Source organism: Aplosporella prunicola (assembly GCF_010093885.1).
Source record: "Aplosporella prunicola CBS 121167 unplaced genomic scaffold K452scaffold_2, whole genome shotgun sequence".
NCBI classification, from domain to species: domain Eukaryota; kingdom Fungi; phylum Ascomycota; class Dothideomycetes; order Botryosphaeriales; family Aplosporellaceae; genus Aplosporella; species Aplosporella prunicola.
Genome location: NW_022983530.1, coordinates 51,011 through 70,078, shown reverse-complemented (window position 1 = coordinate 70,078; position 19,068 = coordinate 51,011). Strand labels below are relative to the sequence as shown.

Here is a 19,068-nt window from a genome sequence, read left to right as displayed (position 1 = left end):
GTCAGCTGCGACATCACCGTTTCAACACCAACTTTCACTTATATCCCTCCCAAACCAGTCGCTGCCTTTCGGCTTTTACAGACTCATCCAAAGCGCATCCAATCTGGAGCTGTCGCGTATCCACCGCAGCGGCTATCACCACGAGTTCCCCGAGCACCAACCACCCCCGGAAGGCCCATTCTACGCTGAGGACACAATCGGCCAGTTCAGCCCGTCCGCAATGGCGTCATACTTTCTCGACCTGGTCTATTCTTTGACCAATTGCATGTCATGTTTTCCCGGCTCGCCGCAGCTGAAGATAAACAGCCGGAGTTTCAAAATACTACGGCTGCTAGGAGAGGTAAACGCGACGATGGCATAGAGCAAGGCGACGGCTGACGATGCTATCTACAGGGCGGCTTCTCGTATGTCTACCTCGTTCAAGACACGTCGGGACAGAACCTTTACGCGCTGAAGAAGATACGGTGTCCCTTTGGGCAGGAGTCGGTCTCGCAAGCGCTCAAGGAAGTCGAGGCATACAGCCTCTTCGCGCCACACCCAAACATTATCCATAGCATCGACCACAGCATCGCGTCAGACCGGTCTGATCCCGGCGCGAAGACGGTCTATATCCTGCTGCCATACTACCGGCGAGGCAACCTGCAGGACCTGATCAACGCGAATTTGGTCAACCACACGCGTTTCCCGGAGCGTAGGCTCATGATTCTGTTCCTGGGCGTATGCCGCGCGCTCAAGGCGATGCACCAATACAAGGTCAAGGGTGGGCCAGGCGGCGCCGCCAGCCAGGGGAACGCGGCGCGGGTGCGCAAGGAGGCGGCACGGGCGGACCAAGACGCGGCCGCGGAGGCTGGTTCACGGCGGGGCAAGGGCAAGAACAGGGCAGAGGACGATGAGGAGGCGGCGGAGCCGTTGATGGACGACGAGGTCACGGCAAGCCAGGAGGGCGTGGCGCCGGGTGAGCTGAGGGCGTACGCGCACAGGGACATCAAGCCGGGTAGGTTCACGGGGATGCAGATGGGCAGGGACATGGGCTAACGCAGACAGGCAACATCATGATCGCGGACGACGGCAAGACGCCAATTCTTATGGACCTTGGCTCTCTGGCACCATCGCCCATCCCCATCACGTCAAGGAGCCTGGCGCTGCAGGTGCAGGACACGGCGGCGGAGCACAGCACCATGCCGTACCGGGCACCGGAGCTGTTTGACGTGAAGACAGGCAGCACGATTGACACGGCAGTGGACGTGTGGTCGCTGGGATGCACGCTGTACGCATGCCTGGTGGGCAAGTCGCCGTTCGAGGCGCGTTCGGAGGAGACGGGCGGCTCGCTCAGTCTCTGCGTGCTCGGCGGAGACTGGCGTTTCCCGGACGACACGCCCGCGCAGCAGCACGGCAAGCAAAAGGCGGCAGCGGCTCCTGCGCAGCCGAACGAGCATCAAATCAGCGAGAGCGTCAAGGAAATCGTGCGCAAGTGCCTGAGCGTGGAGCCAGCCGAGCGGCCCGACGTGGACGAGCTGATGGGTCTGGTGGAGGAGGTCATCGCGCAGCTGCCAGAGGACGGGTCGGGCGAGTAAGAGCTCGCGGCTCGGTGGTGAGAATTGGGGAGTGCGGCTTTGATACCCGGGCTCGGGCTGGCGTCAGGATGGTGTGCTCTAATACGTATAACGCAATGTCATGGGTTTTGGTGTGTATCTGCGGGGACAACGCGACGACCTTCCTCATGCGGCTGGATGAGCTGTATATCAGGTCGCATCTCCCCATCTGCGCCGTCTTGGCCCGCGCCATCGATATCGCCTTCCTCGCGTGCAACCTGACAGCTTCCTCTCCGGGCCAAGTGCTGCCGGTACGTATCTCGTCGCACACAACAATGCACTCTGCGTATAAAGCGGCCGGCGCGCTGCATTTTGGCTGTTCCTGGTGCTACCGCAGTTCGCTGACCCACGACGATCATGGCAGCCCGCGTTCGCGCCTCCGCCCCACCCCTCTCCCCCTCACCAATCCGCCCATTCCGCAGCACCATCCCTTCGTTGCGGATATATCTGTTTCTCCTCGTCCTCTCCTCGCTCGCAATGACTATCCGCGCCGCAAAGTTTACGCCCGAGGTGCTGCTGAGCGCGCCGCGGCGGTCGTCCGGCGTGCCGAACCCCGCCGACGGCTCGCACGTGCTGTACACGGTGTCGACGTACTCGTTCGCGGAACACAAGAGCTCGGCCGAGGTGCGCGCACTCGATGCCAAGTCTGGCGAGAGTACGGTGCTCACGGATAAGGAAGGTGCAGCTGAGCCGACGTGGTTGGGCGATGAGGGCGACGTGTTGCTGCTTGTGCCGGGCAAGAACGGGACTACGGATGTGGTAGTGGGAAAATGGGATGATTTTGAGAATAGGTGAGAGGAATTGTTTCGTTTTGTTTTGTTTCGATTTGCAATTGGTGTTGTTTCAAACATGGTCTGACGTTAAAAACAGCTACACGGCCGGCACCATTGATGGCTCGGCCAGCAGCGTCAAAGTAGCCCCCCTGGGCGATGGCAAGTTCGCCTTCGCCGTGGTTGCAACGGCCCAGCCAGACGGTAGTATCTATAACTCGGAAAAGGCGCCAAAGAAGCAGACAACCGGCCGGCTGTACCAGGCCATCTTCGTGCGGCACTGGGACACATGGATCACCAAGAACCGCAACGCCATCTTCTACGGCACGTTGGCCAAGGGCGACGATGACAAGTACAGCCTCTCGCCGCTGACTAACGCGCTCAAGGGCACGCCACTTGAGAGCCCTGTCCCTCCTTTCGGCGGCACCGACAATTATGATATTAGTAGTACTGGCATTGCGTTTGTGGCCAAGGACCCGGAGCTCAACCCCGCCATCTACACTAAGATCAACGTGTACATTGTGCCGCTGAGCACGTTCACGGAGACGACGCCGCCGGCGCCGGTATTGGTGCAGACACACGGCTTCGAGGGGCAGAGCACGTCGCCTGTCTTCTCGCCCGACGGGAAGCAGCTTGCGTTCCTGCGCATGAAATCCGTGCAGTACGAGTCGGACAAGCTGCAGTTGTTTGTGGTGCCGGATGTGCATAACGCCGCGTGGGTCATTAACGCGTTCGGCTCGCCCGACGGCAAAGGCATTTGGGACCGCAGTCCGTCAGCTGTAGCATGGAGCGCTGACGCGAAGACGCTGTATCTCGTGGCCGAGAACATCGGCCGCGTCGCGCTGTACAAGTACCCCACGCCACTGAACCCGGACAACTGGAACGGCGCCCCGACTCTCGTGCTCAACGATGGCGCAGTATCAGACGTCCGGCCGCTCGCCGACGGCGACGTCTTCATCTCCGGCTCCAACTTCGTGGACAACAGCGTCTACTCGCGCTACCATGCATCCAGCAACAGCACCTCGCAAGTGTCGTCAGCGTCGAAGAACGGCGCGGTCTTCGGCCTCTCGCGCGACCAGGTCTCGGAGATCTGGTTCCCGGGCGCGGCCAACCACACGCAGATCCACGCGTGGGTGATCAAGCCCTCGAACTTCTCCCAGGGCACCCGCTACCCCGTCGCGTACCTCATCCACGGCGGCCCGCAAGGCGCGTGGGAAGACGCATGGAGCACGCGCTGGAACCCCGCCGTCTTCGCCGAGCAAGGCTACGTCGTCGTTCTGCCCAACCCCACCGGCAGCACGGGGTACGGCCAAGCGCTCACCGACGCAATCCAAGGCCAATGGGGCGGGACGCCGTACCAAGACCTCGTCAACGGCTGGGACCACGTCGTCAACCACCTCTCGGACATCGCGGACACAGACCGGGCCGTCGAGCTGGGCGCCTCCTACGGCGGCTTCATGACGAACTGGATCCAAGGGCACCCGCTCGGCCGCGCCTTCAAAGCGCTCGTCACGCACGACGGCGTCTTCAGCATGGCCGGTCAGCTCAGCAGCGAGGAGCTCTGGTTCCCCGAACACGACCTCAACGGCCGCTACGACGCGCACCGCGCCGACTGGCTGCGATGGGACCCCTCGGCGCACGCACACAACTGGGCCACGCCCCACCTCATCATCCACAACGACCTCGACTACCGCCTCACGCTCGCCGAGGGCTTGGCCGCCTTCAACGCGCTCCAGCGCCGTGGCGTCGCGAGCGAGTTCCTCTCGTTCCCGGACGAGAACCACTGGGTCATCAAGCCGGAGAACTCGCTGCTCTGGCACGCGGCCGTCTTCGACTGGGTTAATCCCCGTGTGGGGCTGCCGGGGTTGGGCGAGCAGAGTGCGTATGTGCGGGAGTTGAGGGAGCAGGCCGAGGGGAATAGGGACAGCGATTTAGGGAGGACGCTGCTGTAGTGCGCGCTGCCTGCTTACCTGCCAACCTACCTACCCACCTACCCACCCACCCACCTACCTACCTACCTACCTACCTACCTACCTACTCGAAAACGACATGAGCTTTGACGTATGAAGGTATCACGATCAGCTACCTAGTTCTATGGGTAGATACAATCATAATTTATATATATTCTTTGCAACCCACTCACACTCGCCATAAAGCTAGTTGAAGAGTAAAACTCTAAAGAACGTCTTTTTTTAACCCATTATAAAGGTGAAAAGCATCGCAATAGGAAGTAGATTCGGGATATTTACAGATAAATTCAGGGCGGTGTTTTATTGGAATGCTTTGCTACTGTAAGTACATGTTTGCTGCTTGCCTCTTTGTATAGATAGGGCTTTGTTTTTTCCAATTCTATGAAGCGCTTTCTGTCGTCGTGGGATGATGGATCTCATGTTGTGACGTTTGAACATTCAGCACCTTAGTTCATACACCACCCGCCGAGATATGAGAATGTGGAACACATCCACCTATACATACTCACGTAAACAAGGTAGAATAAGCTCAAGATTAATCTCACAAAAGCAACAGCCTCACAGTTCAGTGGCAAAGAAACGTAGCTAGAAGCTGGATATCGAATTACCAGAGCGAGCCCATCGGGCAGCTATCTCCGCCGTACTACTCAAGCCGGGAGGATATATAATGGTGCAAACCAACAATAACAGTAGAAAAACAATGAACAAACTTTTTTAACCATACCCCTAACCCAACCGTTGACCCTTTTGTTGACCTTTTTTGACCGTTCTTTCTTCAGACTGCACAGAGCCTACTTACCGTGACATCACAACACAACAGGCTTAGAAGGTGACCTTCTTGCCCTTGAAGTCTCCGAAGCCACCGCGGTTGGTGGAACCGCCGAAGCCGCCACGGCTGCCGCCACGTCCACCGCCACGGCCACCAAAGCCACCACGGCTGCCACCACGGCCACCGCCGCGACCGCCGAAGCCTCCGCCACCGCGGCCACCGAAGCTACCGCCACGTCCACCGCCACGGCCACCACGGCCACCGGCACCACCGTCAGTGGGGCGGGCGCTGGCGAAGTCGAGACGGATGGGACGGCCAGCGACCTCGGCACCAGCGCAAGCATCGAAGGCAGCCTGGGCCTCCTCGACGGAGCTGAAGCCAACGTAACCGAAGCCCTTGGGGTTGCCAGTCTCCTGGTCAGTGGGGAGAGAGACACGGGTGATGGTGCCGTACTCGGCGAACAGGTTGCTGATGTCGTCGGTGGTGGCATCGAAAGAGATGTTGCCGACGAAGAGGGTGTCGGAGGGGTCGCTGGCAGAGTCACCGAAGCGGCTGGCACGGTCGTTGGCGCGCTGCCTGTTGTTGTCGCCGTTGTCGGCACGGGGAGTGCTGAAGTCGACGTTCAGGTTACGGCCATCGAGCTCGGCACCCTTCTTGGCGGCGAGGGCATCGGCAGCAGCCGAGACCTCCTCGAACTCAACGTAGCCGAAGCCCTTGGAACGGCCGGACTGGCGGTCGGTGATGATGCGAACACCCTTGATGGCACCAAACTCCTCAAACTCACGCTGGAGCCACTCCTCATCGACGTTCCAGCTCAGGTTGCCGACGAAAAGGTTGGCGACAGCGTTGGGGTCAGAAGGAGCAGCAGTCTTGGACTTCTTCGCAGCAGGCTCAGCCTGGGTCTCGGCCTTGCGCTTCTTGGGAGCGCTCTCCTCAGAGGAGCTGGTCACGGCAGCGTCAGACTCAGAGTCGGAAGAGTCAGAGTCGGACTAAGAGTTGTTAGTGTTGAACGTTAACTTTGAATGACGAGTATACTCACAGAATCGGCCTTCTTGGCCTTGGCAGGGGCCTCGTCGGAGGACTCGGAGTCAGAGTCAGAGTCGGACTCAGACTCAGACTCGGAGCTAGACTCCTTCTTAACGGCCTTGGTGGCCTTGGCCTTCGGGGCCTCCTCCTCGGAAGAAGACTCGTCCGAGTCGGACTCGGAGTCAGAGCTGGAGGACTCCTCCTTCTTAGCAGCCTTGGCCTTGCCGTTGACCTTAGCAGTCTTGGGAGCGGGAGCCTCCTCCTCAGAAGACTCGGACTCAGACTCAGACTCGGAACTGGAAGAAGACTCCTCCTTCTTGGCGGCCTTCTTAGAGACAGGCTTGACCTCTTCCTCAGACTCAGACTCGCTGCTGTCGGAGTCGCTGTCCATGTCGGTGTCGCTGTCCGACTCAGGCTCAGGAGTAGGCTCCTTCTTGGACTTCTTGCTCTTCTTGTCACCCTTGCCAGCGGAGGCCTTGGCAGTCTCCTTGCTCTTGGACTTCGGCGACTGGGAAGCCTTGGTCACGCGAGAGTCCTTGACGGCGGAGAGGGCCTTGTTCTTGGGAGCCTCGGCCTTCTTGATGGTGTCCTTCTTGGAGGACTTCTCGATCTTGGTCTTGCCCATTGTGGATGGAGGTAGGGATCTAAGGATCTAGGACTGAGAACGGTTAGTCGAAGAACGTGATGAGTAAAAGCGCAATGAGCGATGAGCGAGCTAGCTCGCAGCCGACAACCCTCAGAGTAATGCCAACAGTGCGTGAAGTGGAGGAGCGAAGCTCCAGCTTTTCAACAGGATCTCTCAAACGTGCGCAAAGCCCACAGCCCTCGAGTACCGCGCGAAGCGGATTTGCCCTCAAGCCCTCAAGCCCACAGAGCAACCTTCAAGGCGGCGTGTTCCCACAAGAGCCAAGAGGTTGCCGTCTCAAAAAGCCCACTGTAGTCACAAGCCCGGAGGAAAGTGATCTGGATGGCGCGCACACTCTAATGAAGCGCGATGGAAGATTGACCCACGAACCGACTGATGTGTTTGTCTCGAAAGCCCACAAGAAATGCTCCGATAAATGTGACCGAAGCGAACCCTCAGTGAAAAATGTGCGGCGACAGAAGATTGTTGGAGAAGAGAGGAAGGAAAGCTGGACGCGCGCGCGTTTTTATCGCCTCGCATGAAAATTTCGAGCTTGGACCAGTGGCAGAAGGGTCTTTTTGCGCTCACCGCCCGACGCCTCGCGACTCGCGCGTTTTTAGCGACCAAGCGACGGCCAGGCGGCTCGGATCACCTTTGAATGCTGCCCTCCCCACCCCGCAATGCTTCGACCATGAACATGGGCCCGCCTTCGCACAAGCCGCGCAAGAAGAAGGCCGACAGCGCCGTTCTCGCCAACCCTCGCCATGGCACCGTCCTGGCCGACGACAAAGGCCACATCACCGCTCCGGGCTTCCCTCTCGTCGCCTTTCTGTGGCCCGCCAAAGGAACAGTGACCCAATGGGTCGTGCTGCCCCTCGTCCTGATGGCCGTGGGCCTTTTCCGCTGGGCCACTGCTTTCTGGGGATATTCTGGTAAGTAAACATCTAGCCTTCCTTGAATTCAATGCTAACATACGCCGAAGGCTTCCAAAAACCACCCATGCACGGCGACTTCGAAGCGCAACGTCACTGGATGGAGGTTACTACCAATCTCCCCATATCCCAATGGTACTTCCACGACTTGGAATGGTGGGGTCTGGATTACCCGCCGCTCACGGCATACCATAGCTGGCTTCTTGGGAAGATGTGAGTATCGTACGATGGAATTGCTTTTTCAGTGCTAACTGAAGCAGCGGTCAGTCAATTGACCCATCCTGGTTTGCCCTGTATACCTCTCGTGGCCTCGACGACCCCACGTTGAAGATCTTCATGCGCGCGTCCGTCTTCGTCTCCGAGTATCTGATCTACATCCCCGCGGCCATCATCTTCCTCCGGCGCTACTCTCGCCTGCAAGACGTCAACACGTGGGAATACTCGATCGCGCTCGTTGCGATTCTGATGCAGCCGGCGACAATCCTGATCGACCATGGCCACTTCCAGTATAACACGGTCATGCTTGGCCTGGTGCTTGCTAGCATGTCTAGCATGGTCGCGGGAAGGCCCATGTGGAGCTGCGTGTACTTTGTTGCAGCGCTCGGATTCAAGCAGATGGCGCTATTTTATGCGCCAGTTGTCTTTGCGTATCTGCTTGGTGTCTGCCTCTTCCCTCGCATCAACATCCTTCGCTTCATTGGAATCGCTCTGTTTACGGTCCTATCGTTTGCGATTCTCTACGCTCCACTCATCCTGGGCACGCTTCATAACTGGCAGAACGGGTTGTCTGTCCGGGACTTGCCGGCGCCTCCTCTTCTCTCCGCGCTCCCGGTCGAGCTGGATGAGAAGGCCTGGTATTATCCGGTTGTGCTGGTGCTCGCGCAGTCCGTCCACCGCATCTTCCCCTTTGCGCGCGGATTATTCGAGGACAAAGTAGCCAACGTGTGGTGTGCGATCCACACGTTCCACAAGCTTCACGTCTATCCTAGTGCTTTGGTCCAGCGCGCCGCGCTCCTGGCGACCAGTGCTGCCATTGCGCCTCCTTGCCTAATTCTGTTCCTGAAGCCGAAGAAGGAGCTGATTCCTTTCGCGTTCGCCGCAACCTCCTGGGGTTTCTTCCTGTGTTCATACCAAGTGCATGAGAAGAACGTGCTTCTTCCGCTCCTGCCGATGACGGTCCTTTTGGGGGCGGAGAGCGGATTGACGCCCTCCACCCGTGCCTGGGTAGGATTGGCCAACATGCTGGGTTCATGGACGATGTTCCCGCTGCTCAAGCGTGATGAGCTGCGCGTGCCGTACTTTGTCGTAACCCTGCTATGGGCCTATCTGATGGGCTTGCCGCCGACGTCGTTTTCGATCTTCCGCAGCGACCGGCCAGGCCATCTCAACATTCTCTCGAAGCTCATTCACCTGGGCCTGTACGTCGCGATGGTCGCCTGGCACTACGCGGAAGCGTTCGTCCCCCCGCCCTCCGACAAGCCGGACCTATGGGTCGTGGTCAACGTGCTAATCGGAGCACCCGGCTTCGGGCTCTGCTACCTCTGGTGTTTGTGGAATTTGCTGGTCAAGAGCCAGCTCTTTGGGGGCAACGGCTCCGTGTCCACGGCCAAAAAGACGCAGTGATAGACGCTTGCATTTCTTATGTACGCTGCCCATCAGATATACCCGGCAAGCGCTGCATGCAGTTAGAGGGGAGTTTTGTGCGGGAGGAAGTACGCGGGTAAAATAATATGAAAACATATGATTGAACTTGGAATCCTCCACTTGATAATTATTGTGCCAACGCCTGCCCCATGCTATGTTTTGTTGTACAGTTCTCCCATGCCAGCCAGCCAACCAGCCAACCAGCTAAGCTGCTGCTGCTTATGCTTCTTCTTCAAGGCAAGCTGAAACCGTACCCAGCCATGCAGCTCTTGTATTTCGCGACGAGGTCCTGGCACTCTTGCTGCGCGTTGTCGCTGTTGGAGAAGAGCATGCACTCGTCGCGGGCGGCCTTTTCGTCCTTGCACACGCAGCAGGGCTGCCAAACCAAGCCGTTAGCGCCCATTGGCGATTGCAAGTGCTCCGGTACAGTAGAGCGCCGCGAGCTAGGTACGCACCTTGGGTTTGTTCTCGCTGGCCGTGCTGCTGCCAGCGGTCTTGACGTCTGCGCCGAGGTTCGCCGCCGCGGCGGGGGCTGTGCGTTGCGCGCTGCTGTCAGCTGTTGTGCTGCTGCTGTGCGGGAGTAATGCGGGCAGCTGGGCTAGGGACGCCTTACTGGTGGCTTGCGCGGAGGCCATGCTGGTGCGGTGCGGGTGTGTAGGGTGTGAGGTGAGGTGTGGTGCGTAGGTTGCGGTTGCGATGCGACAGCTTCCGAGGCGTCTTAGCAATCAATGGATGGATGGATCACGAATTGCGGCTCTTGCGGGCAATTGTCATCAACGCCGCCCGGGCATGCGCCGCGCTGCCCGCGCCGGGCGGGATCGGTGCGCGGACTTGCGGAGAATCTTGGCGCTTCCATGAACCGCTGGGGGCGGTGTGCGTGGGCAGAATGGATCGGGCGCGGTGCTGGACTGGTGGTTTGTGGCTTCGGACAATGCTTTTGTTTGTGCTTGGTCTATGGGGTTGCTGGCTTGCATGCATGCGCTTCTTTGTAGCGGGGAGGGCTGGTCCATTGTTTTGTTTTATCTTGCCTGGATGCAGCACTATTTAGTTTGGGGAAAGCCGAGCTATACTCGAGTATGTACGGATCCGTAGACATGAGCATTTTACTTTTTACATATAGCTGTTATTGGCGCGGAACTAAAGACCAGCCTTTGTGTTGACTGGTGGCGGTCTTTAAGGAAAGACATGCGGTTCGGAATGCGTCTTGACGCAGGCCGTTTGGTGGTGCAGGCTTCAGGCTAACACACGGGCCCGTGGCGTTCAGAGTGACACTGACAACGGCACAACGGCTCACATCCGTGCGGGGGCTACGGGCAACTACTGAGATATAGGTATACTCTGTACGCGCGGCCTGGGCCAGTACCAAGCTCAGGTTGTGATGTCTGATCTGCAGGCTGTCGGAGATGCGCTTGGCACCCTTGAGAATCCGAGTCGACCTACTTATCCTTCTCGCTGGTGTATTCCTAGGTGTTGACACTGATCCGTCGCCCTACAAGGTGGTAGCCGGAGGAGGCTTAGCTCGAGACAAAATTAGCCGGTTTTAGCTGAAATTTGGATAAGCTTCGCGACGCGCTAGCTTGATGCGGTAGTGGCTGAATAAATGGGCGAAGAGATGGATAAGTGTGAACAATGGGCGGGAGGAGGTGGTGTGAGAGTGAGGCGGGAGACGGATATGCGGCAGGGCCTAGCAGACAGGCGAGGAACAGGAAGTAACAAGGCAAATTTACAGTCACAGAAACCGCTAGTCAACCAGTTGACGTGGTTCACCTGAGGTTGAGGGCGATCTTGGCTGAGCAGCTAGAGCAGGTTAACTGCCATGTTATTGCAGGATAGCAGCGTGCTGAGACACGGGTACGTAGCGGCTTCGGGGACGTCCAAAGGAGGAAAGAAGAAGAGGACATCACCGACGCGGCGTGCTTGCTGCCTATTGTACCATACGTGCCTGCGTCGCGGCGACTATATCTAATCGCATCCGTCGAAAGGAGCACACGGCAATCTGAGAGCCAGCCGAACGTCTCGCATCTCGAAACAAGCCCAGCCACTCTCACGCCACTGCTGATAGTAAAGTTATCAGCTCAAGGGTAGATCCGCAGCGATCCTCGTGCAAGGGTTCGTCCATGTCCATGCGACAGTGACGAAAGAAGGCAGCTGTGAGGACTTGTTTTTCCCCTGGCAAGCAGAGAGGGTCAGGAGATGATGAGGAGAGTGGGAAGTAAGGGAGCGGGAGCGGGGGCTACGCAAGCGGCCGGCATCGGGGTCGAGAGCACGTGAAGCGCGTCTTTACCGCCAATGTGATGGAGGGTGAACCAGTCGACGAACCACACACACCCCAGACCCTGAGATCCACAGCGCATACACTATAAGAATCTCTCTACAGCTCACCCTCACGCTCCTGCGTCCGGGTCGCGCGCTTGCACCTACGTGGCTCGGTGAAGCTTATCAGACCCCGGTCCTGGCGTCATCACCTCCGGCCCCCCCGCGCCCTCCAGCCATCCACCGCGCCCCGGCCTGGCGTTCGTCACCTGCCAGACCAACGAGACAGCCAAAGCCCATCTGACTTCGGCCTGCCTGGCTTCTGGCTTCTTGAAGGCCTCTGCCCGCTCTTTTCTCCTGATATTCCACCTGCAGCCGCAGACTTGAGTGACAAAGAAGCCGAGCCCTCGGCAGCATCCGATCAGCGAGCGGGCCCCCCGACTACATCCCAGTTGCACGCTTTCAACAACGCAGCAACACCCCTTAAGCCTCATCGCCCATGTCTCCCTCAAACATGGAGTTGCCTGATCGCGTCAGGAGCCATGGTCATACTCTTGCCTCTCTCCAACAGACGTCAGCGCCTGGCCGGCCAAGGTCAGATGGTATGTACACTCCTTCACTTCAACTGCCCTGCCTTCAAGACGCTTCATAGTCGGCAACACATCATGGAGGAATACATACCAGACTTTTGGACTTACCGTTTCTTCTCAGACTCGTGGATAGAGGTCTCCTCTCAGCCATCGTCATCCTCTCTGTCTTCTGCAAACGACGAGATCATCACCGACGGCCTACGCGTCCAGCACGACTCCAACGCTCACCGGCGTCGTAGGCGCCGCTTGGATCCTGACCTTGGTTATCGCGGCTCGAGCGCTGGCACAAGCAGCCAGGAAGAGTACGAGGAGAGCGAAAGCGAGTCGGATAGAGTCATGTCTTCTTCGAACGAAGGTCTGCCGCCTGCGCAGGAAGTCCGGCGTTTGAGCCGGGTGGCGCGGTATTCGTCTTCAGACAACCATTCAGATATGGAAGCGAGTGACGACGAGGACGAGAACTCGACGGCCGTGGGATACATCCCCAGCACCGAGAACTGCTTCACGCCGCAGCCAACCGCCTTTTCCCACCCCCGGACTGCTCGACAACAGTACGCAACGCGGCCGTCGATGGCCCGAAGGCAAAGCCAACGTCACTCTTATCCCTCGCAAAACACGCACTCCCCGTACAACATGATCTCGCCGACGCACCAAGCCGACCATGACGCCGCCCTCCGCGCCAGCCTCTCAACCCTCCTCTCCTGCGCAGCCGCCGCCCGCGGCCTCCCTAAATCCCGCACCACGACGTTGGCCAACCCCGCAGCGGCAGCGCCCTCCTCCAGCCGCGTGGACCCCGCAACGTTGCGCATGGTGCCCGAGTCCGTGGCGCTGGGCTCGGGCGCGCCATCCCCTCCCACCGCACCGCAGCGACCCACACCCACGAGCACGCCATCGGGCGGCACCATCCCCCCAGCCTCGACGCGCAGCAGCAGCGGCTCGCAAGAAAAACACAAGCGCGCACGCCCCAGCAGCAAAGACCGGCGGGGCAGCGCAAAGAAGCGCCGCGCCTCGGCGTTCAACACCAACAACTTCCCCTCCGCCGCGGCGGCCGCCGGCGCCCTCGACAGCGAAGCGCCGATCAGCCCGACGCTGCTGACGTGGGTGGTCAGCGCGGGCGTGGTCGTGCTCGTCTCTGCCCTGAGCTTCTCGGCTGGCTACGTCGTCGGCCGCGATGCGGGGCGCGCCGAGGTCGAGCTGCTGGGCGAGCTGCGCCCGACGGGGACGACGTGCGCGGGCGAGGCGTTGAGCCGGAGCGCGGGCGGGCTAAGGCGCCTGCGTCTGCCGGGTGCGGCGGCCGCGGGGGGGTAGCTTGGTCGTTGGATGTTGGTCGTTTGGTCCGTGTGTGTGTGTGTGTATGTATGTGTGGGTGAGTGAGGTTTTGTCTGCCTCAAGCGGGCGAACTTTCCCTTTTTACTCGATCTGATCTGATCTGATTTCGTTTGATTTACTTTCCCTGGCGTCTTTCTGCAATCATAGGGCCGGCGCTGCGCTGCTGTTTGCGTTGTCTGTCTGCTTGCTGCTACTTACAGATCATCCATCTCTTCCATCCTTTTCTCTCTTCTTCTCCCATCTCTCGGAAACAAGCCTTTCCTGTCTATCTCACCCATTTCCTACTATCTACAACGTAAGGAAGTGGACAGTGGACAGACGGGCCTCGGCTCTGGGATGACTGGGGTGGGATGAGAGTCAGTGGCGGCGGCGTTATTGTGGAAGGGGGGCGTGCTGCTGCTGCTGCTGCTGCTTCTTCCGTTGTTGTTGTTTTCACCGTCGTGTTTTCTTGCGTTTGGGTCAGGAGTCAGGGGCTGGGGGTTTGGTTGAGCTTGGATATAAGCACGAAGCGGTTTCGGTCCGTGATGAGTCCACGTGGGTTGAGGCGAAGTGGATGGAGATGAGAGGGTGTTTGTTGGGTGTGTAGGGAGGACCTAGGATACAGGTATAGGTAAAATGAGATGATGCTTGCATCTTGACATGCGTGTACGTGGAGGCGCTTGAGTGGTTGGGTGTGTAGGTAGGTGCTGTACCTGTATCTGCTGTTTGATTCTCCTGAGTACGTACTTAACTACTTGCTGGGGCTTTTGGCGGCGTGGGCTTGGCTTTACTGCCTCTCTCTCACACACACACACACTCTCTCTCTAGCCACCACCCAGCGCAACCATACATCCCATACCATCTCAACCATCTCAACCACTCGCGAAAGTGGTAGGTAGATGGGTACACACCAAATCAGACCCCACTCCTCGCCCTCCCTAGCACAAAAAGCCGCGGCACCATCTTAACGCCTACCCACCACCCCCGCGTCACCCGCTGCCGCACCCATTCCTCCCCTGCCACAATTACGTCCCCGACCATCCTCAACACGCCCCCCTCCCCAACACCATCCCCCCTTCCATCCCACCCGCCCCGACCCCCACCAAACAACAGTTCCACAAAACTGACCACCCTCCCCCCAGGCGCGCTATCCGCCTTCACATCCCCAACATGCGCCTCACCAAACGCCTCGCCCGGCTTCAAAATCGCTATGCCGCCGAACCCGCGCACCGAAGCCTGCACATCCCAGGCCCCGATCGCGAGCGCCGGGTTCTCGCTGATGACGTAGCTGAAGCGCGTCCAGAAGGCGGGGGAGAGCGTCGTGCTGGGGGAGGTGGTCTTGTCGTAGTGCCAGTGCGCGTTGGGGCCTTGTTGCGTTTGCTGAGAAGGGAAGTGGTCGATGCCGCCGTCGGGCCGTAGTCGCCATTCTTGCCCACTTGGTGCTCCGAGCCGTGGCGCCGCGTCTTGCAGGAAGCGCGTCACGCCCGTCTGGCACGCCAGGTTGTCGAGGTGCACGCTGACGTTGCCGGCGGCGGCCGCGTGAGCGAGCGCGTCATCTTGCGCCGCGAGGGCGTGCAAGCGGGCGAGGGCCGCGCCGCCGGGGTAATTCGAGGCAGAGACGGCGAGGAGGGCGGCGCTCGCCGCGGCGGAGGCGAGCACAGAGGCCACGAGCGCCAGCGCCGCGAGCCTGTACGCGGGCGTCTTGGCCCGCCGCGCCCACAGCCACGCCGCGCTGGGTGCGGCGGCCCCCGTCAATGCTGGCACCACGTACTCGATGAAGCGCCACTCCTTGTGCGGCAGGGCGGAGAAGGCGGCCACGAACCCCAGGCTCGGCACCACGAGGTCGCGGGCCGGGGCGCGGGAGGCGGGGTTCGCGAGCGCGAGCGGCAACAGCACGCCGTACGTCAGCGGGTTCAACAGCAGCCGCGGCAGCGCGCTCGCAAAGTAGTGGTGCCACGGCGAGACGCCCCAGTCCGCCGACCGCCCTTGCAGCGTGTTGTACGCGAAGGCGGCCCACTCGGGCCACAGCGGCGTCGGCCACGTCCGCCAGAAAAACGTGTCCACGGGCACGGAGAGGGCGAGCCCGACGACCGCGCCGGCTAGCCCCGCGGGTATCGCGAGGCGCAGGTAGCTCGTCGCGCCGGGGAAGCCGGCGGCGGCGACGCGCTTGGCGAGGTCCCAGGCCACGAGCGCGGCGACGAGGAGGGCGAGCTCAGAGCGAAAGACGACGCCGGCGGCGGTGAGGAGGTAGAGCGCGAGGCGGAGGCTGCGGCGGCGGGACGGAGCCGGGGTTGCAGCCGACGAGGCGAGCAGGTACGCCCGCAGCGCCAGCGTGCTCATCCCTAGCGCGAACGTGTTCGGCAGCGTCCGCGACGCGTAGTACATGACGTGGAACTGCGTGGCCTGCAGCACGACGAAGCAGTTGCCGGCGAGGGGCCCGAAGACGCGCGCGATGGCGGCGCGGAAGGCGAGCAGGGCGGCGGCGTTGTAGAGGCCGAGGATTGCGCGGACTGCGGTTGTAAGTACTGTAGTTTCAGCAGGACGGGGGAGTGGGCACTCACCGAGCAATTGCACCTGCGCGGGCGAGGTCAGGAAGCGCACGAATGGGCGCGACAGGCCGGACAGCACGAGGGCGCCGACAAAGGTGCGCGGCACCGAGCCCGGGAACGAGACGTGGTCATAGTTGGCGGCGAGGCTTTCTTGGACGTTGGCCGTGGGAATGCCGTGGGCGAGGATGTCGTGGACGGCTTGGATGTTGAAGGATTCCTCGACCTTGGTGTAGGGGGCCCAGAAGAGGTGGAGCAGGATGGTCGTGGGGAGGATGAGGGAGAAGCAGAAATCTGGGAAGGATTAGGTACTTGATTGGTTGGACTCGGAGAGGAAACAAATTCTATGTAGACGTACCATTGAGGCGACGCATCTTGGGGAATTGGCATTTTATGTTTATGCGTCGTTGCGACAAGCTCGCGGGGCAGCAGCAATGAAGCACAAGCGAGTCATGTCGCGTCAAGCCCTCCCATGATCTCCGCCCCACGGCTGTCATGAACATATACATCTAACCCGCCATGGCTTCCTTCGCCGCCCAGTTCCAGGCCTCCTCCCTGGCCGTCCCCGCCTGCGTCGTCCTAATCGCCTTCCTAACCTCGGCGCAATACCTCTACGAAGTCATTGAGCCGTACCCGCTCTCACCACGGCAAAACGTCGTATTGAACGGATTGATCGCGTGTACCGTGGTCAGCTTCGCGCGCGCATGCCGCACCGACCCAGGCCGCGTGCCGAAAGACTGGACGCCGCAGCCCGTCGCGGTGCACGGCGAGACATGGCGGACGTCGGAGCCGGACAGGATACCCAAGGACAGGCAGCGGTGGTGCTCCAAGTGCGAGGCCCCGAAGCCTCCGCGCGCCCACCACTGCAAGACGTGCAAGAGGTGAGTAAGCGCGGCGAGCTTGCGCCAAGGCACCAGCTGATTGTGGGTGCAGATGCATCCCCAAGATGGACCACCATTGCCCGTGGCTGGCCAATTGCGTCTCCCATACTACCTATCCGCATTTCATCCGCGTCATCTGCTACGCGACGGCCGCTTCAGCGTACAATGAACACCTCTTGTGGATGCGAGCGGTTGTCATATGGAACAATAGATACCTACCGAGCGTGCGTCGAGCCAAGCCTTGACTTTGTTATGCGGATGCTCATTGTGACTAGTATCTTGGACCGACGACCTTTCAGCTGGCCCATCTGTTTTCGCTTCTCGTGGTCAACACGCTTGCCTTCTTCGCTGTCAGCATCATGACGCTGCGGTACCTTAAAATGTTCGGCGAGAACATGACGACGATCGAATACTGGGAGATTGAACGCCATGAAACCCTGCTCCGGCGCGCCAAGTACCTAGGCGGCTTCCTCGACAAGCCCGACGGCACCAGGGTCCGCATAAAGAAGCAGGAGTTTCCCTACGACATCGGCATCTGGCAAAACATGAAGCAGGCCATGGGCACGGGCAACGTCCTGGCGTGGCTATGGCCCTTTTCCGCCACGCCCCCGAACCACACCGGCCTCAACTTCGAGGTCAACGGCTTCGAGGACCCGTCCGTCGTCTGGCCCCCGCCGGACCCTGACCGCATGCCCCGCGTCCGCAGGCAGTTCCTTCCGGAAGACGCCTTTACCCACGGACGCCCGGACGCCAGCGGCGGGGAGAGCATCGACGTGGACGCGTTTAGGAAGAGACAGGAGGAAGACCTTAAGCGCTGGGGTGGCGGGCTGCAGAAAAGACAGCCGTTCCACAAGCGCTACGAGGCCGCAGAGCGCGATGACGTGCCCTCCCGTGACGAGGGTGACGCGGGCGAGGAAGCCTGGAGGAACTCGGAGGGCGAGCGGCTGGGCGATTTCGGCGTCGACGAGGACGCAGAGTTCTACGACGAGGATGACGTGCCGCTGAGCGAGTTGATCAGGAGGAAGAAGGAAGCAGCCAAGAGCGAGTGAGGGAGCGACATCGGCGCCCCATAGATGAATGCATGTCCTCTCCGCGGAGCGAGGTTGCGTGTGGATTATATTTTGGGTCACACCAGCTGGCGAATCAGATCGCCCGGGTTTCTAGTCCTTGGTGTTGGGCCCGTCATACGCTGTAGCACCCCCGCATGCAGGACGACCGATATCGGCGTTGCCTAATCGAGCATCGCAGACATAAATACCAGCGCAAAGTGAGGGTTTCCGCGTCTCCAGACCACCAACAATCTCTACGCCTTTGCAATCAATCTACTACATACATATCCCACCATGGCATCCACATCCACACCCCCCCAACCCTCCAAGCCAGACCACTGGTCCTCCAAGGCAAGCACCACCACCACCCTCCCCAACCTCTCCCCAACCCAACTAACCCCCCTAGGCCTACACCACCGCCGCCCCCTTCGTCCCAGCCCTCACCTCTGCCCTCCTCGCCCACCTAACGCCGCACCTCACCCCAACATCGCGCATCCTCGACCTCGGCGCCGGCGACGGCCCCCTCAGCGCGCGCCTCGCGGCCCTGGTGCCCCACGGCCGCGTCCTCGGCCTCGATTCCTCCCCTGCCATGATCGCCGCTGCGGGCCAAACCCACGCCCACACGAACTGCAGCTTCCGCGTCGCCGACTGCGCGCGCTTGCGCACCGAGGCCCCGGACCTGCTGAACGGCACGTGGGACACAGTCTTCAGCAACGCGGCGCTGCACTGGATCCTGCGCGCCCCGGCGTCGCGCGACACCGTCTTTGCCGACGTCCACGCGGCGCTCAAGCCCGGCGGCGTCTTTGTCGCGGAACTAGGCGGCAAGGGCAATGTCGCCGAGGTGCATGCCGCGCTCGTCGCGGCGCTCTTGCACTGCGGCGTTAGTGGCGAACGCGCGCGCGCCGCGTGCCCCTGGTTTTTTCCCACGGAGGCGTGGGTAAGGGATATGTTGGGAAAGGCGGGGTTTGTGGTGGAGGTTGTAGAGACCGAGTTTAGGCCTACGCGGCTGACGGCTGAGGGGGGGGATGGGGATGGGACGGGGGGCCTGGATGGGTGGGTCAGGTTGATGGGGAAGCAGTTCTTGGAGGAGGTTGATGAGGGGCGGAGGGAGGAGGT

The 19,068-nt window shown here is 60.4% G+C and overlaps 9 protein-coding genes across 9 annotated transcripts; 6 read left to right on the top strand and 3 right to left on the bottom strand.

The window, feature by feature from the left end:
• The first annotated feature begins 37 nt into the window (after positions 1-37).
• Positions 38-1,710, top strand: K452DRAFT_241199 (uncharacterized protein). The gene is made up of 3 exons (XM_033537814.1): positions 38-340; positions 394-994; positions 1,045-1,710. Exons 1-3 carry the CDS (start codon positions 221-223, stop codon positions 1,572-1,574), a joined length of 1,251 nt encoding a protein of 416 aa, XP_033402154.1. The 5' UTR covers positions 38-220; the 3' UTR covers positions 1,575-1,710.
• A 218-nt stretch (positions 1,711-1,928) lies between these two features.
• Positions 1,929-4,767, top strand: K452DRAFT_282615 (uncharacterized protein). The gene is made up of 2 exons (XM_033539615.1): positions 1,929-2,383; positions 2,463-4,767. The coding sequence occupies exons 1-2, from the start codon at positions 1,950-1,952 to the stop codon at positions 4,312-4,314; spliced, it is 2,286 nt and encodes a 761-aa protein (XP_033402153.1). The 5' UTR covers positions 1,929-1,949; the 3' UTR covers positions 4,315-4,767.
• Positions 4,768-4,898: 131 nt separating this feature from the next.
• Positions 4,899-7,234, bottom strand: K452DRAFT_241195 (uncharacterized protein). The gene is made up of 2 exons (XM_033537813.1): positions 6,141-7,234; positions 4,899-6,090 (listed from the first exon to the last, which is right to left on the bottom strand). The coding sequence occupies exons 1-2, from the start codon at positions 6,750-6,752 to the stop codon at positions 5,155-5,157; spliced, it is 1,548 nt and encodes a 515-aa protein (XP_033402152.1). The 5' UTR covers positions 6,753-7,234; the 3' UTR covers positions 4,899-5,154.
• Positions 7,235-7,443: 209 nt separating this feature from the next.
• Positions 7,444-9,307, top strand: K452DRAFT_304418 (glycosyltransferase family 57 protein; the record flags this gene model as incomplete). Its single annotated transcript, XM_033542818.1, has 3 exons — positions 7,444-7,684; positions 7,735-7,897; positions 7,945-9,307. The coding sequence occupies 3 exons, from the start codon at positions 7,444-7,446 to the stop codon at positions 9,305-9,307; spliced, it is 1,767 nt and encodes a 588-aa protein (XP_033402151.1).
• Positions 9,308-9,560: 253 nt separating this feature from the next.
• On the bottom strand, positions 9,561-9,849 carry K452DRAFT_205083 (uncharacterized protein; the record flags this gene model as incomplete). Its single annotated transcript, XM_033536092.1, has 2 exons — positions 9,561-9,704; positions 9,784-9,849. Coding segments are annotated over 2 exons (210 nt in total), but the record flags the coding sequence as incomplete, so codon positions are not given.
• A 1,798-nt stretch (positions 9,850-11,647) lies between these two features.
• On the top strand, positions 11,648-13,476 carry K452DRAFT_348245 (uncharacterized protein; the record flags this gene model as incomplete). The annotated part of the gene is made up of 3 exons (XM_033545529.1): positions 11,648-12,183; positions 12,293-12,719; positions 12,750-13,476. The coding sequence occupies exons 1-3, from the start codon at positions 12,081-12,083 to the stop codon at positions 13,474-13,476; spliced, it is 1,257 nt and encodes a 418-aa protein (XP_033402149.1). The 5' UTR covers positions 11,648-12,080.
• A 564-nt stretch (positions 13,477-14,040) lies between these two features.
• On the bottom strand, positions 14,041-16,411 carry K452DRAFT_314723 (glycosyltransferase family 22 protein). The gene is made up of 3 exons (XM_033543789.1): positions 16,381-16,411; positions 16,038-16,316; positions 14,041-15,986 (listed from the first exon to the last, which is right to left on the bottom strand). The coding sequence occupies exons 1-3, from the start codon at positions 16,394-16,396 to the stop codon at positions 14,392-14,394; spliced, it is 1,890 nt and encodes a 629-aa protein (XP_033402148.1). The 5' UTR covers positions 16,397-16,411; the 3' UTR covers positions 14,041-14,391.
• A 130-nt stretch (positions 16,412-16,541) lies between these two features.
• K452DRAFT_294018 (uncharacterized protein) lies at positions 16,542-17,952 on the top strand (the record flags this gene model as incomplete). Its single annotated transcript, XM_033541652.1, has 3 exons — positions 16,542-16,903; positions 16,956-17,127; positions 17,179-17,952. 3 exons carry the CDS (start codon positions 16,542-16,544, stop codon positions 17,950-17,952), a joined length of 1,308 nt encoding a protein of 435 aa, XP_033402147.1.
• Positions 17,953-18,099: 147 nt separating this feature from the next.
• Positions 18,100-19,068, top strand: K452DRAFT_336570 (uncharacterized protein; the record flags this gene model as incomplete). The annotated part of the gene is made up of 2 exons (XM_033545247.1): positions 18,100-18,303; positions 18,359-19,068. Coding segments are annotated over exons 1-2 (767 nt in total), but the record flags the coding sequence as incomplete, so codon positions are not given.